Genomic DNA, 17,063 nt, shown 5'->3' with positions numbered 1-17,063 from the left:
GACTAGATATGTTGAATGAGTTGATGCATGGAAATTTTTCTAGAACGAGATTTTCGATTTCTTATATCGGATCCTCGAAAACAATTCGATAATTATAGGTAAAATAAAAACAAGATATTCTAAAGACAGCGGAAGCAGCGAACAGCTCTGCAGCAACAAATGCGCTTCATATGCTAATGAAAACAACTGTTTTCTGCGCGCTGACATGTGTAAGAACTTTTATCCGGTTATATGCGGAAACGGAGCGCTTTCCGAATTAATAAAATAATAACGCCATTCAAATAAACCTGGGGTTAAGGGAAATGAATTATTCACACAAGTTTATGCAAATGCGTGGTGTTTGAAGTGGTAAGCATTTCTATTCAACTGAACGACACAGAGATAGAGAGCACAAGAGAGAGAGAGAGAGAGAGAGAGAGAGAGAGAGAGAGAGAGAGAGAGAGAGAGAGGAGTAGAGAGAATAGAATCCAATTGGACTTCAGTGATGTTCTTTGAATCCAGCTATGTGGCTCTCTAGTGCATTGTTTTCACCGAGGGCTTTATAAAGCTGACTCCAGACTGCCACATATGGTGCTCTGGGGAAGTGCGCCCACAATGCAGGAATGTATGAAAATGTAATGGAGGTGATCTGCTATATAATATGTGCAAATATTTGTGAACAGCGAATTTCAACGTTAGTATGTGCTTTTGAACCAATACGATTAAGATTTTTCCTCATTATGTTGTTATTATAAGCTCAACTCTTCTGGGAAGGCTTTCGAGTAGATTTTTTTGGGGCGTGGCTGTGGGGATTAGTGATTGTTTAGCCGCTGGAGCATTAGCGAGGTCAGGAGCTGATGTTGGGCGACGAGGCCCGAGGCAGAGTTGTTCAAGCAAGCCACTCAAGTTCTTCCATCCTATTTTTGGCAAAGCATGTCTTCATTGATGATGCTTTGCATACAAGGACATTGCCATGCTGGAACGGTTTCTGGTCCCTTAATTCCCTTTCGAAATCTTTACACTAAATCAGCGATCCCCAACCTTTCTTGCGCCACTATTAGAAGTAATATAAAACTATTAGAAGTAGTATAAAATATACTACTATTAGAAGTAGTATAAAAAAACACAAAATGAGAGGAATACATCTGTAAGACGAGGCGCTATTTAAAAGTTTCAAGACTAGTTTTGTAACAAGCCAACAGATGGCAGCACAAGGCTGCACGCACAGTCACAGGGAGCTCTTCATAAGTCAGTGTGCCGAAAGACATTGTCCAGTGTACATTGGGAGCTGTTCAACTGTTGCTATTCTGACCATGGGCGTTACCACGTCTGCGATTTCATAATGGACAGAAAGTTAGAACAAAGAGCAAAGAGCAAAAGAGCAGTGAACGCAGACCACTGTGGGCTGCACAGTTCTCAATTCTCAGAACACTTAATACCATGGCACTCAGCATTATTGCATAATACTTGCATACTTGTCTATGCGCATTTTTGCATACGTACTGTAAGATAAACATTCTATTTGTGAACCTCTGCCTTCCCAATTTTTATAAAAAAATAGCTCATGCTAATGGGTCATATATGCAAATATTTATACTGTATATTTCATTTAATATATACATACACTTTGCACACACTTGTAAATTATTATAACTTTCCTTTGCCTCATTATTACATTTTTCTCCTTGTTTTTTTTTTTTACTGTTTAATATTGTTTCATATTTAATACAGTATTCAACATTTGCTGTAGTTTTGCTGTAGTTTGCATGCGGTCTCACAAGAATTTCATTGTCAATGTCACAGATATCTGTATATATGTTCTGACAGACAATGATCTAAATCCTAAAAAAAACACATTGTTGAGGGGTTTTAATTCCATCAAAGTACATTCTCTTCAGGTTCCCTGGTGGTCTAGTGGTTAGGATGCAGCTTGGGTTCGGTCCCCGGTCAGGGAACCAACCCCAGCCACTCTTAGTGCCAGTCCCAAGCCTGGATAAATGCAAGGGCTTCCAGCGTAAAAACATGTGCCAAATCAAACATGCGGATTATCTGCTGTGGGGCCCCCTAATGGGAGAACCTGAAAAAAAGTAAAAGTACATTCCCTTCAATTACAGTTTTAATTTCTGCCAAGGCTTCAGTATGAAATCAAGCTAAGCTCCCCTTGTAAACCATTTTTTTACCAAAGCTCCATGTGCGAATCCCTTTCTAGCCAAACTGTCTGATTCAAGTAAACGATATTTTGAGAGTTTAGAAGAGAATGAAGTTGTGATAAGTCTTTCTAATCATTCAGATCCACCTGTGGACATTGAAAAGGTTACCTGGACAGACTCGGGCCCGAGCACCAGCGCTTTTGGTGGCTGTATTCCTGCTGGTCGTGAAGGTCGGGTTGTGACCCTTTCCCACTCGCTGCTGTTAAAGCCTCCTTGGTTGGTTGTGGCGATGACCCGATATTCATAAGTCCTCCAGGGACTGAGAGAAGCTGAGTTGTCAAGGTAGGTGAGAGTCTGGTTAGGCATCATGGTGGCCACTGTGAAAATCTTCTCAATGCCATTAACCCTTCCTCCAATATGTAACTCTTGAGAGGTCCGTTGGAATGCAAAGGTGGAGCCCAGGACACCAGGACAGAGGTGGGCGTGTCTGAGTAGAGCCGAGGCCTGCTCACCCCTTGTGGAGGTGCTGGAAGTGTGTTGAGTGTGTGCGAATTTGAGAGGGTGCAGCCCATTTCGGTGCATGCCTCCACCTGGATGAAGTACTGCTGGTAGGGTTCCAGGTTGGAGAGCGTGAGGGTGGTGGTGTTGGAATGCACGGTGGTGACGAGTTGGCTGTTCTGGTAGATGTTGTAGTGAGTAAGGTTGCCGTTAGGGCGTGAGGGAGGAGACCAGGATATGGTAGCATTTCTAGGTTGGATCTCATACAGCACCGGTGGGTCTATAGCTGTAGGGCCTAAAGACAAGAAAAGTAATTGTCATAAAAATTGTAAAGTCTGTTGACCATGATGTCATTGTATTGGATCTTTGAAAAATGTCTATGAATGTCTGCAAACTCCGTCTGATCTCCACAGTTCACAAATGCCTTTGTTTAGCTCAATGATCTTTTTTTCTGCATTCATCTACACACAGTACCTCTTAATGACAAAGTGAATTCTAAATAAAAAACAAACAAAAAACGGAAATACCACGAATAATAAGCATTCATGCCTTTTACAACAACACCTGAAAAAATGGCCCAGGTGCCTCCTCTTTCACTTCATCATTGCTGAGATGTTTCTACACCTTTACTGGAGTCCACCTGTGGAAAACCTTATTGATTGGACATGAATACAAATACACACCTCTCTATAGAAGACCTTGTAGCTGATGCATATCAGAGCAAAAACCAAACTATAAGGTCAAAGGAGTTCAGAGACAGGATTGTTGCAAAGCACAGATCTGGAAAAGGCTACAAAAGAAATTACTGCTGCACTGAAGATTCCCAAGAGCACATTGGCCTCTATAATTCTCAAATTGAAGAAGTGTAGCACGGACCCTGATTGTCACTATCACTGAGCTCTGAAGATCCTATATGGAGATGGGACAAAGTTCTAGAAGTACAACCATCACTGCAGCCCTCTACATATCTGAGCTTTATGCCAGAGCGGCTAGACGGCAGCCTCTCGTCAGGGCAAAACCCAAATGGAGTTTGCTAACAGGCACTTTTAGACTGTGTGGAACATTAGGTCTGGAGGAAATTAGGCATCTCTCATCACCTGAACAATACCATCAGTGAAGCATGATGGTGACAGCATCATGTTGTGGGGGTCTTTTTCTCTAGCAGGGACTGGACAACTGGTCAGGGTTGAGGGAAAGCCGAAAGGAGCAAAGTACAGAGATCAAGTACAGTACAGTCCACAATCAAAATTGTTCCTGACCAAACATGAGATTTGCAAAACAAATGGCAGAAAATCCCCCAATCCAGATGTGAAATGCTTGCTGTGTCATACCCAAAAAGACGAGGATGGAATTGCTGCCAAAGGCACTTCATTCTCTTCAACACTTTAAATTATTATTTTTTTTAATTGAAAGACATTTCTAAAATTATGGGGTCATTATGGGGTACTGCATGTAGATTAATGAGAAGAATCTATTTTAAAGTTTGTATTATCAGGATGTAACATAAAAGCATAAAAAAATACATTTTCTCTAAAAACTTCATATAAAAATCTGGAATTATACTTTTATATGCAGACTGAATTCTCGAAACTCTAAAGTACTCATTATACACTTTTACATAAAACAAAGACTATCACGCTTAACAATTTCAGAAAAAATCTACAAACATTTTCCTCAAAGGAAAAGCTGAATACCTAAAATTAAAAAGTTACAGCGCGGTGCCTCGCGAGCGTCCTCTCCACCTGACTCTCTAGCCTCGGGTGTCTGATTGATATTTAGGCCCTATGAAAGCTCATTTGCAGGTAATGTTTTTCCTCGTACATTTACGTCCCACAGTAGCAGTGGTAATGGCGAGGCAGCAAGGGCGCGCTTGATCAAGGTGACTGGCTCTCGCTCTCTCATGCATGCTGGGCTGCTGATGTCTCCCCACAGATGGCCCAATTCCACCTCCCCATTACCACCTTGTCCCACCTGAGTACACGGAATGAGCTTTTCTAGGCCCCAGAGCTCCATACTGTTTATTGTATTCTGAAAGTAGCATTAAAACAGAACTAAGCTCAAAACTAAGCGCATGTGAGATGTTTAAAGGTCAAAAAGATTATGATTCACTTTTTTTTGAGGAAAGTCCTACTAAACGTGTGTGAAAATGGGCACGCACCTTTTCTATTAGTTAGGATCCTGGAAAAGAGATCCGAAAAGGAAATCGAATGAGCTTGATGACCAAAAAACGAAGAACAAAACAGGCTACTCATTCATCTAGACATACGGAGGTGTCTGCAGAGACGCTGGTGTTGAGAAGAGGGGGGGGGTCACGATTGTACATTCTGCCCCCTGAAAAATACCCCAACCCACCCCTCCGCCTCGAACGTCCTGATAAATAAACAATGCACAGATCTGACCTTTGGGTTAACAGGTTTTTATGCTTGCTCCACTCAGCACTCTAACTGATTCAATTACCACAAAGGTTCGAGGGCTTCCATGAATACTGAAAAAGTCCCCCCTTCATATCACCCCCCCCAACCCCTCCCCTTTACCACTGCTTACAGAAAGTACCTGCGCTGGCAAATCCATTGCGCCCCTCTGGTGAAATTCCTTAATTGTTAATAATTTTACCACATGAGACAATCAAGTCACCTTGAACACAGACCCCCTCCTTCGCTCCCTTCACCCCGATCAGAGCCTCCTCTGCTCGCTCTCTAGCCTCGCTTCGCCTCGTCTCACCTCAGTCTGTAGAGGCAAAGTGTTATTTAAGCTTTACTGGGCTGTGTTAAATTTCGCAATTTGAAGGGCTGTTAAGTTTTTCAATTGAAATTTCATTTAAGATGCAGGTGCTTTTGATTTTATCGATGCTTTACTGCTCTTGGGGGGGCGCCTGGCGAGAACGCCGTGCAATAACGGCAGGCCGGCTCCGGCAGCGCGTCGGCAGGACGTCTGGGATACTTAAGCCGGGTCTTTCCTGGGACAGCGGGACGGGGAAACAAAAGCGCGGGCCACCAAGCTTTAAATTACTTTTATAAGGATTTGGTTAGCATAATAATAACACAATCAATTGACAAGGCATGAAAGAAAAAGAGGCGGGGGGGTTGGGGGGAAGAGAAGAAAAAAAGGTTTATTTTATTTATTGATTTTTTTTTTTTAACAGTGTAGATGTCTTTGGGACGGCGGGATCGCTGGGAAGGTTAGGGTGGCTAAAAGAGACGAATAAAATAAAAGAAAGGAATCAAGCACCGTGGTAGTAAGTGTATTGCAATGGCTACCGTCATCTCATATTAGTGTCTCATAGTGGCACCTGAGCATTACTGAAAGCCTGATCAGGGAGTTGTGAGTTCAAATCCCGGCACCACCAAGCTGTAAGTGGCTCTGGATAAAAATAAAAATTCTGTTATTTGTACAAAAAAAAAAAAAGGTCAAATAATAAGTGTGATTTTTTTCACTTTGAAATTTTAGTCATTTTCTTTTGACTTTAGTACAAGAAAAATGTCCAACATTACTCATGTGAAAGGTCTTTCCGGTCTGTCGCACATCTGGTGCTAGATTTGAACAAATACCAAACACAAAATATTGTACAGTATTTTTGCACTATGTACAGTAAATGCGCACAAGTGTGACGGGGAAGCCTGCATGCGAAAGTTTATGTTCACAGGACGGGCTGTCGAGTCAAAGGAGTAAAAATTCACACTTGGAATTGCATTAAAACGACGGGTATCAAATTTAAATGGAATGATAAAACCAGACTCGAGAGAGCCTTCTGAATACGTAAAAACGCTCGTACGTCCTCACTAGGAAACTTTCCGTCAAACTGCATTCGGTTTACGGAAGCTGTGACGCGCACCGCGATGAAACATGATCCATGTTACATGATACGTTACATGGAAAAAAAAAATGTAGCTGTTGTAATTATTTGTGATTAGCACTATGGTGTAGAAATGTAGGCCAGTGCAGCCTTCACCTGAGTGCTTTCAACATTGCATCGGGGAGAACAGAAGGGAAATCTCTCTGGGGGTATTTCTAAATTAGAGACAAGAAAAGTTATTGCTGCTGAGAGGAAAAAAAAAAAAACCCACAAAATTAGACATGCGGTCTTCTCCTATGATGTTACCTTGCCCGTCCTTTCCTCTCTTTTGATCATATGTGGTCATTAGTTTGACAAATCTCTTCGGTTCTTTCCAACATTGAATTTATAGTGCCTATTTTCTTATGTGTGCTTTTATTTAAAACTTGTTTTACACTGGAAATGTACAGTATAGGAACCGTAATGTGTATACGTTCCTGTAATTTGGTCCTACAATGTTTTATACAACAAGTTTTCACTGAGAGAAGTAATTGTTTATACAACGATTCATGTATGGCTGGGAACTGAGGAGACCGGTTGGAGACAAGTTTTGTGGAGGAAATGTTGGCCCATTTGTATCTGTTACAGGATTCTCACTGCTTATCAGTCCTGGGTCTTCTTTGTCATATTTTTCATTTTATGATGCACCAAAAGTTTTCATATAGTGAAAGGTCCGCACTGCAGGCAAACCAGTTTAACACGTGGACCCTTCCACTTCAAAGTGATGCTTTTGTAATAGATGCAGTATGTGGTTTAGCATCGTCTTGCTGAAACGTGCCCTGAAATCGACTTCGTTTTTCGAGTCATGCTGTAGCCATCGAATTCAAAATGACCTTATTTTTCCCTGAAAATAGCAAATTTCCTCAGTTTAAACAACTGATATCTTTTCCATGCTCTATCGTGAACAAAATCTCGATTTGTGACATTCGCAAATCATTGCATTTGGTTTTTAATTGATGTTTTTACTCGCCTTCGCAAATTTTTTTTGTAGTTGTACGTGAGCAGTCGAAGCAGCGAGAACAGAAGAGAGATACAGTAGTGGAGAGGTGGTTTAGCATAATGCGCATGGCAATGAAGAGGTGATGGTCCGTAATGCAGGGTATTTGGACCGTATGCAAATAGTAGCTCTTTAATTAGAATGCATGTGATAATAGAGTGAAGTTTAATTAATTTATAACTCAGCAAAGAGTGTCTGTTACAAACTCTAATATGATTCCATTACAGTAATCAGTTCACAATGACACCAAGTAGGTCATCTAGCAGACGCACGCGGCCTCAGCTTCGGTACACACACACAGACACACACATACCTGCTGTTCATTCTGCTTCTACACTATACATTATAAGCATCTATGATGAGCATGTACTTGTATTATGGGTATTACTACTGCTGCAAGTGTGAGAGAGAAAGAAAGAGGCAGAGAGATAGAGAGAAAAAGAAAGAGAAAAAGAGACTCACGGTCTTGAGCAGTATGGAAAGACACCCAGGAACTGCCAGCTTCTCCATAGTGGTTAGACACCAGCAATCTGAACTGGTACTCTGTGTATGGTTCCAAATCCTCCACCAAGTGAGTAAACACCGTTTCCATCTCATTATCCACCACTCTGTAAACCACCCCCCACACACATACACACAGAGTACATCACTGCAAGTTTAACATATCAATAAACGTGAACCACATGTACTGAGTTCCTATTTGAAATGAACATTTTTTCTTTTTTTTTCTTTTCTGATCAAATTTCATTAATTCCTCCTTTTCCATGCCCGAGACATGAAATCAGATATAAGCATACCGTCTTTCTATATATAAAAGCATATTTCTGTCTAAAACACGTCCATACGCATCGTTTATTAAATGCCTCATGACTCTCGTTTGTTTTCATGCCGGTTTTTGAACGGCGCCAATTTTCAGTCGGATTTGCTATTAAATTGACTATAGGACTATAATAAAAAAAAAGTAGTAGAAAAAAAAAAAATCACCTGAACAATGAAATACATTTGAACAGAATGGCAGGAAATGAGGCTGATATATAATACATGGATCTAGTCATTTATTTATTACAACAGAATGAGAATTCCCCCCCCCATCTCTGATTAAATAGCAATTTGTTGTCAAGGAGCATGTAATGCATACATAGCAGATGAAGTTAGCCGCTTTCAATTTCAGCCCCTGGGTCTCCTTGCTATAAGATGGAAACTTACAATTGGATTATGATATAAATTTCTCTTTTGTGTGAAGTTTTACGGTTTTTAAATCGTTTCAGGACTACGGACAGCGCTTGGACTATAGATACAGGATCCCGATGATTAAAAGCTTCATATTTAAATAAAAAAGTTTTTTTTTTTTGTTTACCATGCACACCCAAGAATTCTCCAAATGATTATTAACTAAGCCAGGTGCCTCCACGTGGACAGTGACCTACATGTGCAGCTGGTGTAAAAGTGTGTGTAGGCGACATATTAGTGTGTGCAGTGGAGCTGCTGGATGTGGAGACTCACTGCAGGACGTGTTGGGTGGCCGGGTTTTTCATCTGCAGCTGATAGCGCAGTGTCCCAGGAGCATTGGGGCGGGAGGGACTAAGCCATGCCACTTGCAGAGAGGTAGAGGTGGCAGCTGCCAGCCTCGGGGGCAAGAGGCCATCTGGAGCTGAGGGCATCAGGACAAAGAGAGACACAGGAAGAGGGGAAAAAAAAATTAGCGAGAGCGATGAAGGCCAAGGCCAGGTAAGCATATGCTCTAAAGCGGAAGTGTTAAAAGTGATGTAATGGAGCAGGATGTAAAAGTAAAGCAGTGAATCAATTCTAATCACAAGCACAAACCGGAATTATTTTTCGAATGACAGCTTCTATATCAGGGGTCCCCAAACTTTTTTTCTGTGGGGACCACATACTTTTTTCTTTCTTTATTATGTAACAAAAAAATTACATTTATGTGTAAAATTGATCTATTATTTTTTGATGTAGGGTACAGACAAATTCATTTTCAAGCGATATACAGCCTATTAAAAGAGCATTATTACTATCATAATGGCATTTTTTCATATTCATTGCTATTGAAATCAAAACATTTACTTACTTATGCATATGTTTGGTGGGTGAATCTAACACATAATTAGGCTATGTTAGAAACTAGAGGTCGACTGATAAATTACCAACAACAATAGTTGGGTTGGATTGTACTTTGCCAATAACCAATTATTTATCTGTTAGTTTTTAAAGTGGATACACGATAATAAACAAACAAACAAAACACTCCATATAAATTAGTACTGTACTTTATTAACAAAAAAAAGAAAAACAGTTTTTAATCATGAAAATGTGGTAAAGACAATAATTATGAGTATATTCATTAATAAATATAATTATTATAAATTATAAATAAGTAATTAAATATAGCACTCTCCGTGCAGTCATTGATTCACCCCTAGAGGCCGCTCTCGAAATGATAGCAGACTATAAGCCTTATAGTCTTTCCAGCAATCAACTATCGGTGCCTCGATTTTTCTTAATAAGGGAAATTTTAGTTTAAAAGCCAACCCTTATTATGAAATACGGATATGATGTGTGTAAAACTTTTAAAATACATTTTTTAAAGTATGTCTTTGGCATTGTTTAGAGCAGTGGTCCCCAACCCCCCAAGCTGCAGACTGGCACCGGTCCATGGGTCAATTTAAAGAATAAATAAGAAAGAATACAAACCCTTCATTATTTCCGTTTTATTTATTATCTGATACTGAACGATGTTTTATTTTGGAAAATTAACGAATTTTCACCACCACATCTGTCTATGACTCACTCTTGATGCATGTCAAGATGCCTCGATCACATGTCTTACCTCCATCTGCTACCTTCTTAAAGGGGCTGCTTCGGCCGCTAACACATAATACATTACCGCTAAATTAAAACCCCCAAGCGAGCAAAATGAACAAAAAACAATACAGTGGATTCACGTTTATTATCATATTTAGAAAATACCAGTTTTTATGCCGGATGTATCATTTTATTTTGTTGTATTTATCTGCCACACCTTAAAGTCCGGTCCGTGAAAATATTGTCTGACATTAAACCGGTCCGTGGCGCAAAAAGGTTGGGGATCGCTGGTTTAGAGAGTCGTTTCAAATGTGGGGGCAGGCCGTAGCTTGGGGACCTCTGTTTAGTATGTAACTTCAAAAGTATGATATACTTTGTTGTTTTACATAAGTACAATTACCCAATTAAACAGAAATGAATAGACTCAGTTACAAGCTTGAGTTTTACTAAAATAAGCCATAATATCACCCATAATACATTTTTTACAAATATTTCTCAATATTTAGTTGAACGAAATCGGTAAATTTTTATTAAATTTTCCTCCTCGTACATTTTTAAAGCATCCCAACACTGAAGCAACCCTTAATGCTGATGCATAATGCAAGACGCTACGGTTATGCTTTTCAAGTGCACTTTCCAGGCGCGATTCTGACGCCGTTTAAACAAATTGCGGGAAGATCTGAGGACATCGATTTGGAAGGAAAACAAGGCGAAGCTGCTGCCTGCACGGACTGTTTGGTAAGGACTCCAGGCCTGGTCATCTGTTTCGAGGAGCAATCCAGTCAGCGTTTGTTTCGATAATACACCACTCGAGGCGAAGGAGTGAGGCTCTCGTCGTAAGTAAAGGCTCATTCTCAATCAACATCCCTCTCATGCGACCACAAGCACTCAATAACTGTTGATTACTTAAGTCATTTTGTGCATGCCCAAACAGAAGGGCCTCAGTGGAATACCAAACGTCGGAAAAACAAAAAAAGGTCGATGAGGGCATCTGTTACAAAGGTGAAATCTCCAGAGGCTTGCAATCCCCCCCTGAGCAAAAAAAGCCACGAGTGGAATGAGATCAACTAATATTCTGAGGGAAAATGTACTAATGCGCTGATTGATGAGCAAGAGCCCTGCCAATGATGTCAGTAAACACTTTCTTTGAGGGACGTTCAAAAGCGTGCCGAGGCCATCCTTCATGCGGGTTGACAGGAGGAACGAAAAGAAGAATGGAAAGAAACACAATGTAACGCGACAAAACCTGACGTTCCCATATGCCGCCATATAAGAATTGGGGCCGGTTGGAAAGGGGTGAGCCCCATCACTCACTCCGGCCCGGCTCACGTTCACTGCCAAGCTACAATTTTCATAATGCACTAGTGCTCGTGGAAGGCTTGAAACGCTCTGGGCGCTGGGATGCAAGCTTTAATTGGAGCGAGCGGATGAGCTTTCTGGATGGACGTCAGCATTTGAAGCCATTCCGCACTTTTCCCCCATCTGCCTTTGCTGCTAGAGCCCTGTTAGGATTAAGTGGCCAAGTGGCCATAAACGTAATGATGATGATGAGCATATGGACCGGCCCGAATTGCAAGCCCGCATCCTGTTCCACTGCTAACGGAACCCTGCTGGGTCACAGTACATCATCTCCTCTTACAAATGCGCTTGCATAAGGACATACACTATATGGACAAAAGTATTAGGGCTCCTGACTTTCCCAAGCATATGCGGTTCTTTCCCAAACTGTTATCGCAAAGCTAAAGACACTACAATTGTACAGAGTGTCTTTGGATGAAGTAGCATGAAATTTTTCCCTTCACTTAAACTAGAAGCCCCAAACCTGTTCCAGCATGACAATGCCCCTGTGCATAAAGCAAACTCCATGAAGATATGCTTTGCATGGGTTGCAGTGGAAGATCTCCTGCTAAAGAGCTCTGATCTCAACCCTACTGAACACTGTTGGGAGTATTTGGAACACTGACTGCACCCCAGACCTTTTTACCTCACCTACATCAGTACCTGACTTTACCAACACCCTTGTGTCTATATAAGCGCAAATCTCCACAAGCACACTCGAAAATCAACATCTTTCCAGAAAATGGAGGAAATTATAAGTGCAAATTGGGACTAAACGTGGAATCCGATGTTTAAAAAGCACATACCCTACCGTGTCTGCAAACTTTTGGCAAAATAGTGTAGATACCTGTGTATTGATATATTCAGTGTGTTATATCTACAGTCCGAGAACGAGCAAATATGAGGAATAAAAAAATAAAAACAAGTGAAACAGACAAAAAGGAAGAAGCAGATGAAACCGAGAAAGAGAGAGAGAGAGAGAGAGAGAACAAGAGAGAACAAGAGAGAAACGGAGATAGAGGAAGAGATATAACGAGAGCTCGGACTGAACAAAGACAACCAGTTGACAAAAGAGTTAATTCCTTCCAGACTTATTTCATCAAACAGTCGGCATGGAGTTTCCCCTTTGTTTCGGCTCGCGCCTTCCTCAGGTATATCAAAAGTGTCACTAATCATTTTAAACTATGCACTTTTATGTTTTCTCTGGATCTCTTCGCTTCCTCTGCCTTCTGTTCTTTGATATAACAAGGACAATTGGAGACAAGGCTTCAGTTCAGCTACAAGAAGCCTAAAGATCTGGCTGAGCAGTGCGGAGGGAAACGTGTGGTATTTAAAATTTATACTTCGTCGTGTCTTTGTTTTGAACTTGAACATTTTTTTTTTCTTTCCGCTCCCTTGCAGAACTTCAACTTTGCTCTTCGACTGGCGTTCGCCGAAGCCGTGCTGCGACTCGGGGCCTTGCTTTCCGAGGCTGGCACGGCCACGAACACGCAATTTCTGGATCCATAGAGCGTGTAAAGTCGAAGCGTTCTGATGAAACGAAAAGAAAAGGCGATCCCTGATCCCCAAATATTTACACCTTCCCTATGAGGAAAAAGTGGCGTCTTTTGTGGAAGCCAGCAGGATCTGAGGGACGGCATAATGGCATAGAGCAGAGAGACATGGCTGCATATAGACAGATGAAAGGGGCCCTCTTTGGTGCTTATTCGAGTTGTATTCAGGATTAGGAACAATTGCAGACGTGGTTATGAGGCCCATTTGGTGTTTGAATGCCACTGCTTTAGCTTTGATCGCTATTAGGAGCGGAGGATTATCATACACATTGCCTGGCTGGAAGTCTCCTAGACATCTGGGCTGCAGGAAAAAAAATTCAAAAGACCGATCAAATTGGTATAATAAAGAGTCGTCTTATATAGTATGTGAGGAAAAAATCTCCTAGTGGAAAAAAAATATAAAGAGTTTCTTTCCCCTAACGAGCAGCGAGAGAAAAGGCGGGTCCAAACACGAACTTCATTTCCTTCCCCATTCTTCCCCATTGATTATTATTCTCTTTTTTCTCTCTGGGCCAAGCCGCTTCAATAGGAAAGAAAGCACTTCCTTCTTTATCACCCTATGGCTAATTTAGCCACGTATAACCCAGTGCTTGGCGCACGCTTCCCAGCACCCACCCTGTGTGTAAATCAGCGTAATAAGTTCCCACTCCATTAAAAAAAGGAAGCATGAGCCCTATTTAACCAATGACTTGTTACCTTTTATTTGCCATAAGAAGGTCATAAAAGAGAACATTCCAGGGCCATAAGAGTCATAATTAAAATCAACAACAATTTAACAGTGGGAAAGTGCGATTCTTAAGCACAGTAATAAACTTCCGATGCTGGGGCTTGTCTTGCATGGCTTTGTGTGTATGTGTGCATGTGTGTGAGAGAGAATCTACTACTGGAGCGGACAAAGCTGGTCTTTTAGATCGCCAGCAGCAGGTATTGTTCTCTGTCAGGCAGCATAAGTGGCTTCGATGCTGGCCTGCTGGTGAGATCTTGCTTCTGAGTGATCAAAACCTCAGGCTGAAGAAATCCACCACACGCCATGTTACATAAGAAGCGTTTAAGTGTATTGATTTAGTGACGGAATGCCCATGTTTATACTAATTAAAAAGAAAAAAGAAAAAAAATGAGTTCTACCGTAATTTCTGGAAAGCGCACCCATATATAAGCCGCACCCACTGAATTTTACAAAGATTTTTATTTTGAAGTGTCAGTGTTTACTCTTAAACTAATGAACTTTACACAGGCTTTAACGAAAGAGAGTGTCTGTTACACGGTGTAACGGGTGAAATATGTTGTGGCTCCTTTAAGAGTAGAGCGGCATTTTGGGAATAGCCTGCCGAATTTTTCCGCTATTACTGCATGTGTGCAAGACCGAGGAATATGTCCTTATTATTTTCTGATGCTCATTTCTAAGTTTTTTTGACTAACCCGTAACGCTGTTGCCAAGAAAAATAAAAAAGCATGAGCATGAGTCTGTGCTTATATGATTTATTTTGCAACTGGAGTTAGTGAGCTATCCCATGACCCTGATACAATGCGTTACAACGGCTTGTATCTAAACAGTAGCCTACCAAGAAAGTCATTGTTCACTGTCTTCCTCCTTCCTTTCACAACTATTTCTCTCAGGAGTTTATCTTTTGGCATCGTCGTGAGTTTAAAAAAATAGTTTTTTCTCCCGATGCCGTGCAGCTCAGAACACAGGTGAGGTGCGTTTTTTCGATTCCGTTCGGAAATTTCATTGGTCTAATGTTAAGGGGCTCAGTTTTTTGTTTTGAAGTTTGTGAAACCGGGAAAAACCCAGGAAAAATCCATAAATAAGCCGCCTCATTGTTTAAGCCGCGGGGTTCAAAACGTGGGGAAAAAAGTAGCGGCTTATAGTCCAAAATACGGTAATTATTAGTTTACTTTAAGAAGGCCAAGTAGATCTTTACTTGAAAATTGATGTAAGCCTCGTTCCCAATGAGGTCTTGTTTCCATATATATATATATATATATATATATATATATATATATATATATATATATATATATATATATATATATATATATATATATATATATATATATATACACACACACACACACACACACACACACACACACACACACACACATTATATTGCAAAAAGTATGGTATTTGTTTTTTGAGCACTGCATTCCACATTTAGTCCCAATTTGCTCTTATAATTCCCTCCACTCTTCTGAGAAGATGTTCCACTAGATTTGGAGTGTGCTTGTGGAGATCAAGAGTGTTATTAACATCAGGTACTGATGTAGGTGAGGTAAAGAAGGCCTGGGGTGCAGTCAGCATTCCAATTCCTCCCAAAGGTGATCAATAGGGTTGAGGTCAGAGCTCTAAAGCAGGAGATCTTTCACTTCAAACCATGCAAAGCATACCTTCATCGCCACCATATGTAATTGTGCGTCTTCAGCTTGGCAATAACAGATTGTAAAAGATCCACTTATGGCTGGAAAAGTCAGCTGTCCCAATACTTTTGTTCATTTAGTGTCTATATATATAAAGCCTATATATACATATAACCTATTATGTACTTTACATATATACAGTATGTAGGTATATACCTACAGATATATACACAAATATGTAAATACATCTTGATTTATATGTAATAAATTAATACACCTCTGTATGGTCTTTGTGCTTACATCTGTTCATATATGATTAGATATGTATGCAGCAACTTAGTCCTTCAAAACACGACATTTTGTTCCTTTCTATGTCTCCACATATGACACTGAAGCTCAGCTCGATCTAACAAAACAGTTGTAGTGCACGAACCTGCCGGAGGAAGTGAGATACTGATGGAGGCGCTCTCCACACAGCCCTGAGTGTTGCAGCCTCTCACTAGTACACTGTAGTTGGAGAAGGGAAGCAGACATCCTACAGACACCCAGCTTCCTGCTGTATCCGCGCTGAGCAGCTCTCGCGTTTCATTGACCGGCTCTTCGGTTTCACTCGAGTTCTTTCCTGCAACACACCCCAAGTGCTGCTGAATGGTACATGTGCTGACAAACTACGAAAAGATTTTCAAATAACATTATATATTCATTATATACATTTCAAAGTAATTTCTCTTGGTGTTTGCTCAACAAAATTACCATCCTCATAGATAAAAATCACATCAAGTGGAAATTGCAGACTCATTTGTGATGCACACTACAGTGGAAGTAAAACAAGCAACTGAATGCAGTTCTGAGTTTATTAAACACAATGAGACAATGAAAAATGAATAAAAATGATACAAACTAATGGCATTATTAATAAACTCTAATGAAGTATGATAATCATTGTAATTTCTGTTCACGAATAAATGTTTGCTAATAATATTAATTTTATATTAAATCTATGATTATATTGAAATTCTTTTTTAAATCAATAAACCAATTTATATTAATATTGCTCATGTTTAAAATATTAAGACTGCTTAATATGTAGAAATATTAATAATATTCATAAATATTAATAATTGCCTACATAATAATAATAATATTAAAAATAATAGCATGTTAATAATGTTGCATTAAATAATTCAGCATTAATATTTTATCAAGTATATTATTTGCTATACTGTTAAAACTCTAAAAAACAAAAAACTTTTATTTGTTATTTATTAAACATTTCGATAGGCTTCAACAGGCGGGTTCTTGTTTCCACACCACCAAGAAGGAAATCAAAGATGGCGCCCAAAGTGTTTGAAGTATTAGTTTAATCCTTTGTAAAAAAAAAAAAATTCTTTACTTCTAATTTATGCTACAGGCTGTTTTGAGGATTCGCATTCTTTTGAGCATGAATTCTATTGTATGAGGTAACAAGGTTTCCTCTTTACCTGACAATACAAACTGTTGAATCTTAAAAATGTTGAAAGAATTGTAGTAGCCGACATGCGCTT

The 17,063-nt window shown here is 40.1% G+C and overlaps 1 protein-coding gene across 1 annotated transcript in view; it reads right to left on the bottom strand.

Annotated features, from left to right (window-relative positions):
- The window catches only part of ush2a (Usher syndrome 2A (autosomal recessive, mild)), a 223,610-nt gene that overhangs the window by 82,451 nt on the left and 124,096 nt on the right, over positions 1 to 17,063 (bottom strand). The window contains 5 exon segments of the mRNA XM_046855966.1: positions 2,298 to 2,539; positions 2,542 to 2,922; positions 7,919 to 8,064; positions 8,960 to 9,107; positions 15,953 to 16,141. Of these exon segments, the coding sequence (XP_046711922.1) occupies positions 2,298 to 2,539; positions 2,542 to 2,922; positions 7,919 to 8,064; positions 8,960 to 9,107; positions 15,953 to 16,141 (1,106 nt within the window).

This window comes from Silurus meridionalis, chromosome 8 (genome assembly GCF_014805685.1).
Source record: "Silurus meridionalis isolate SWU-2019-XX chromosome 8, ASM1480568v1, whole genome shotgun sequence".
NCBI classification, from domain to species: domain Eukaryota; kingdom Metazoa; phylum Chordata; class Actinopteri; order Siluriformes; family Siluridae; genus Silurus; species Silurus meridionalis.
The sequence above is the reverse complement of the archived record's forward strand: the minus strand, read 5'-3'. Positions and strand labels throughout refer to the sequence as shown.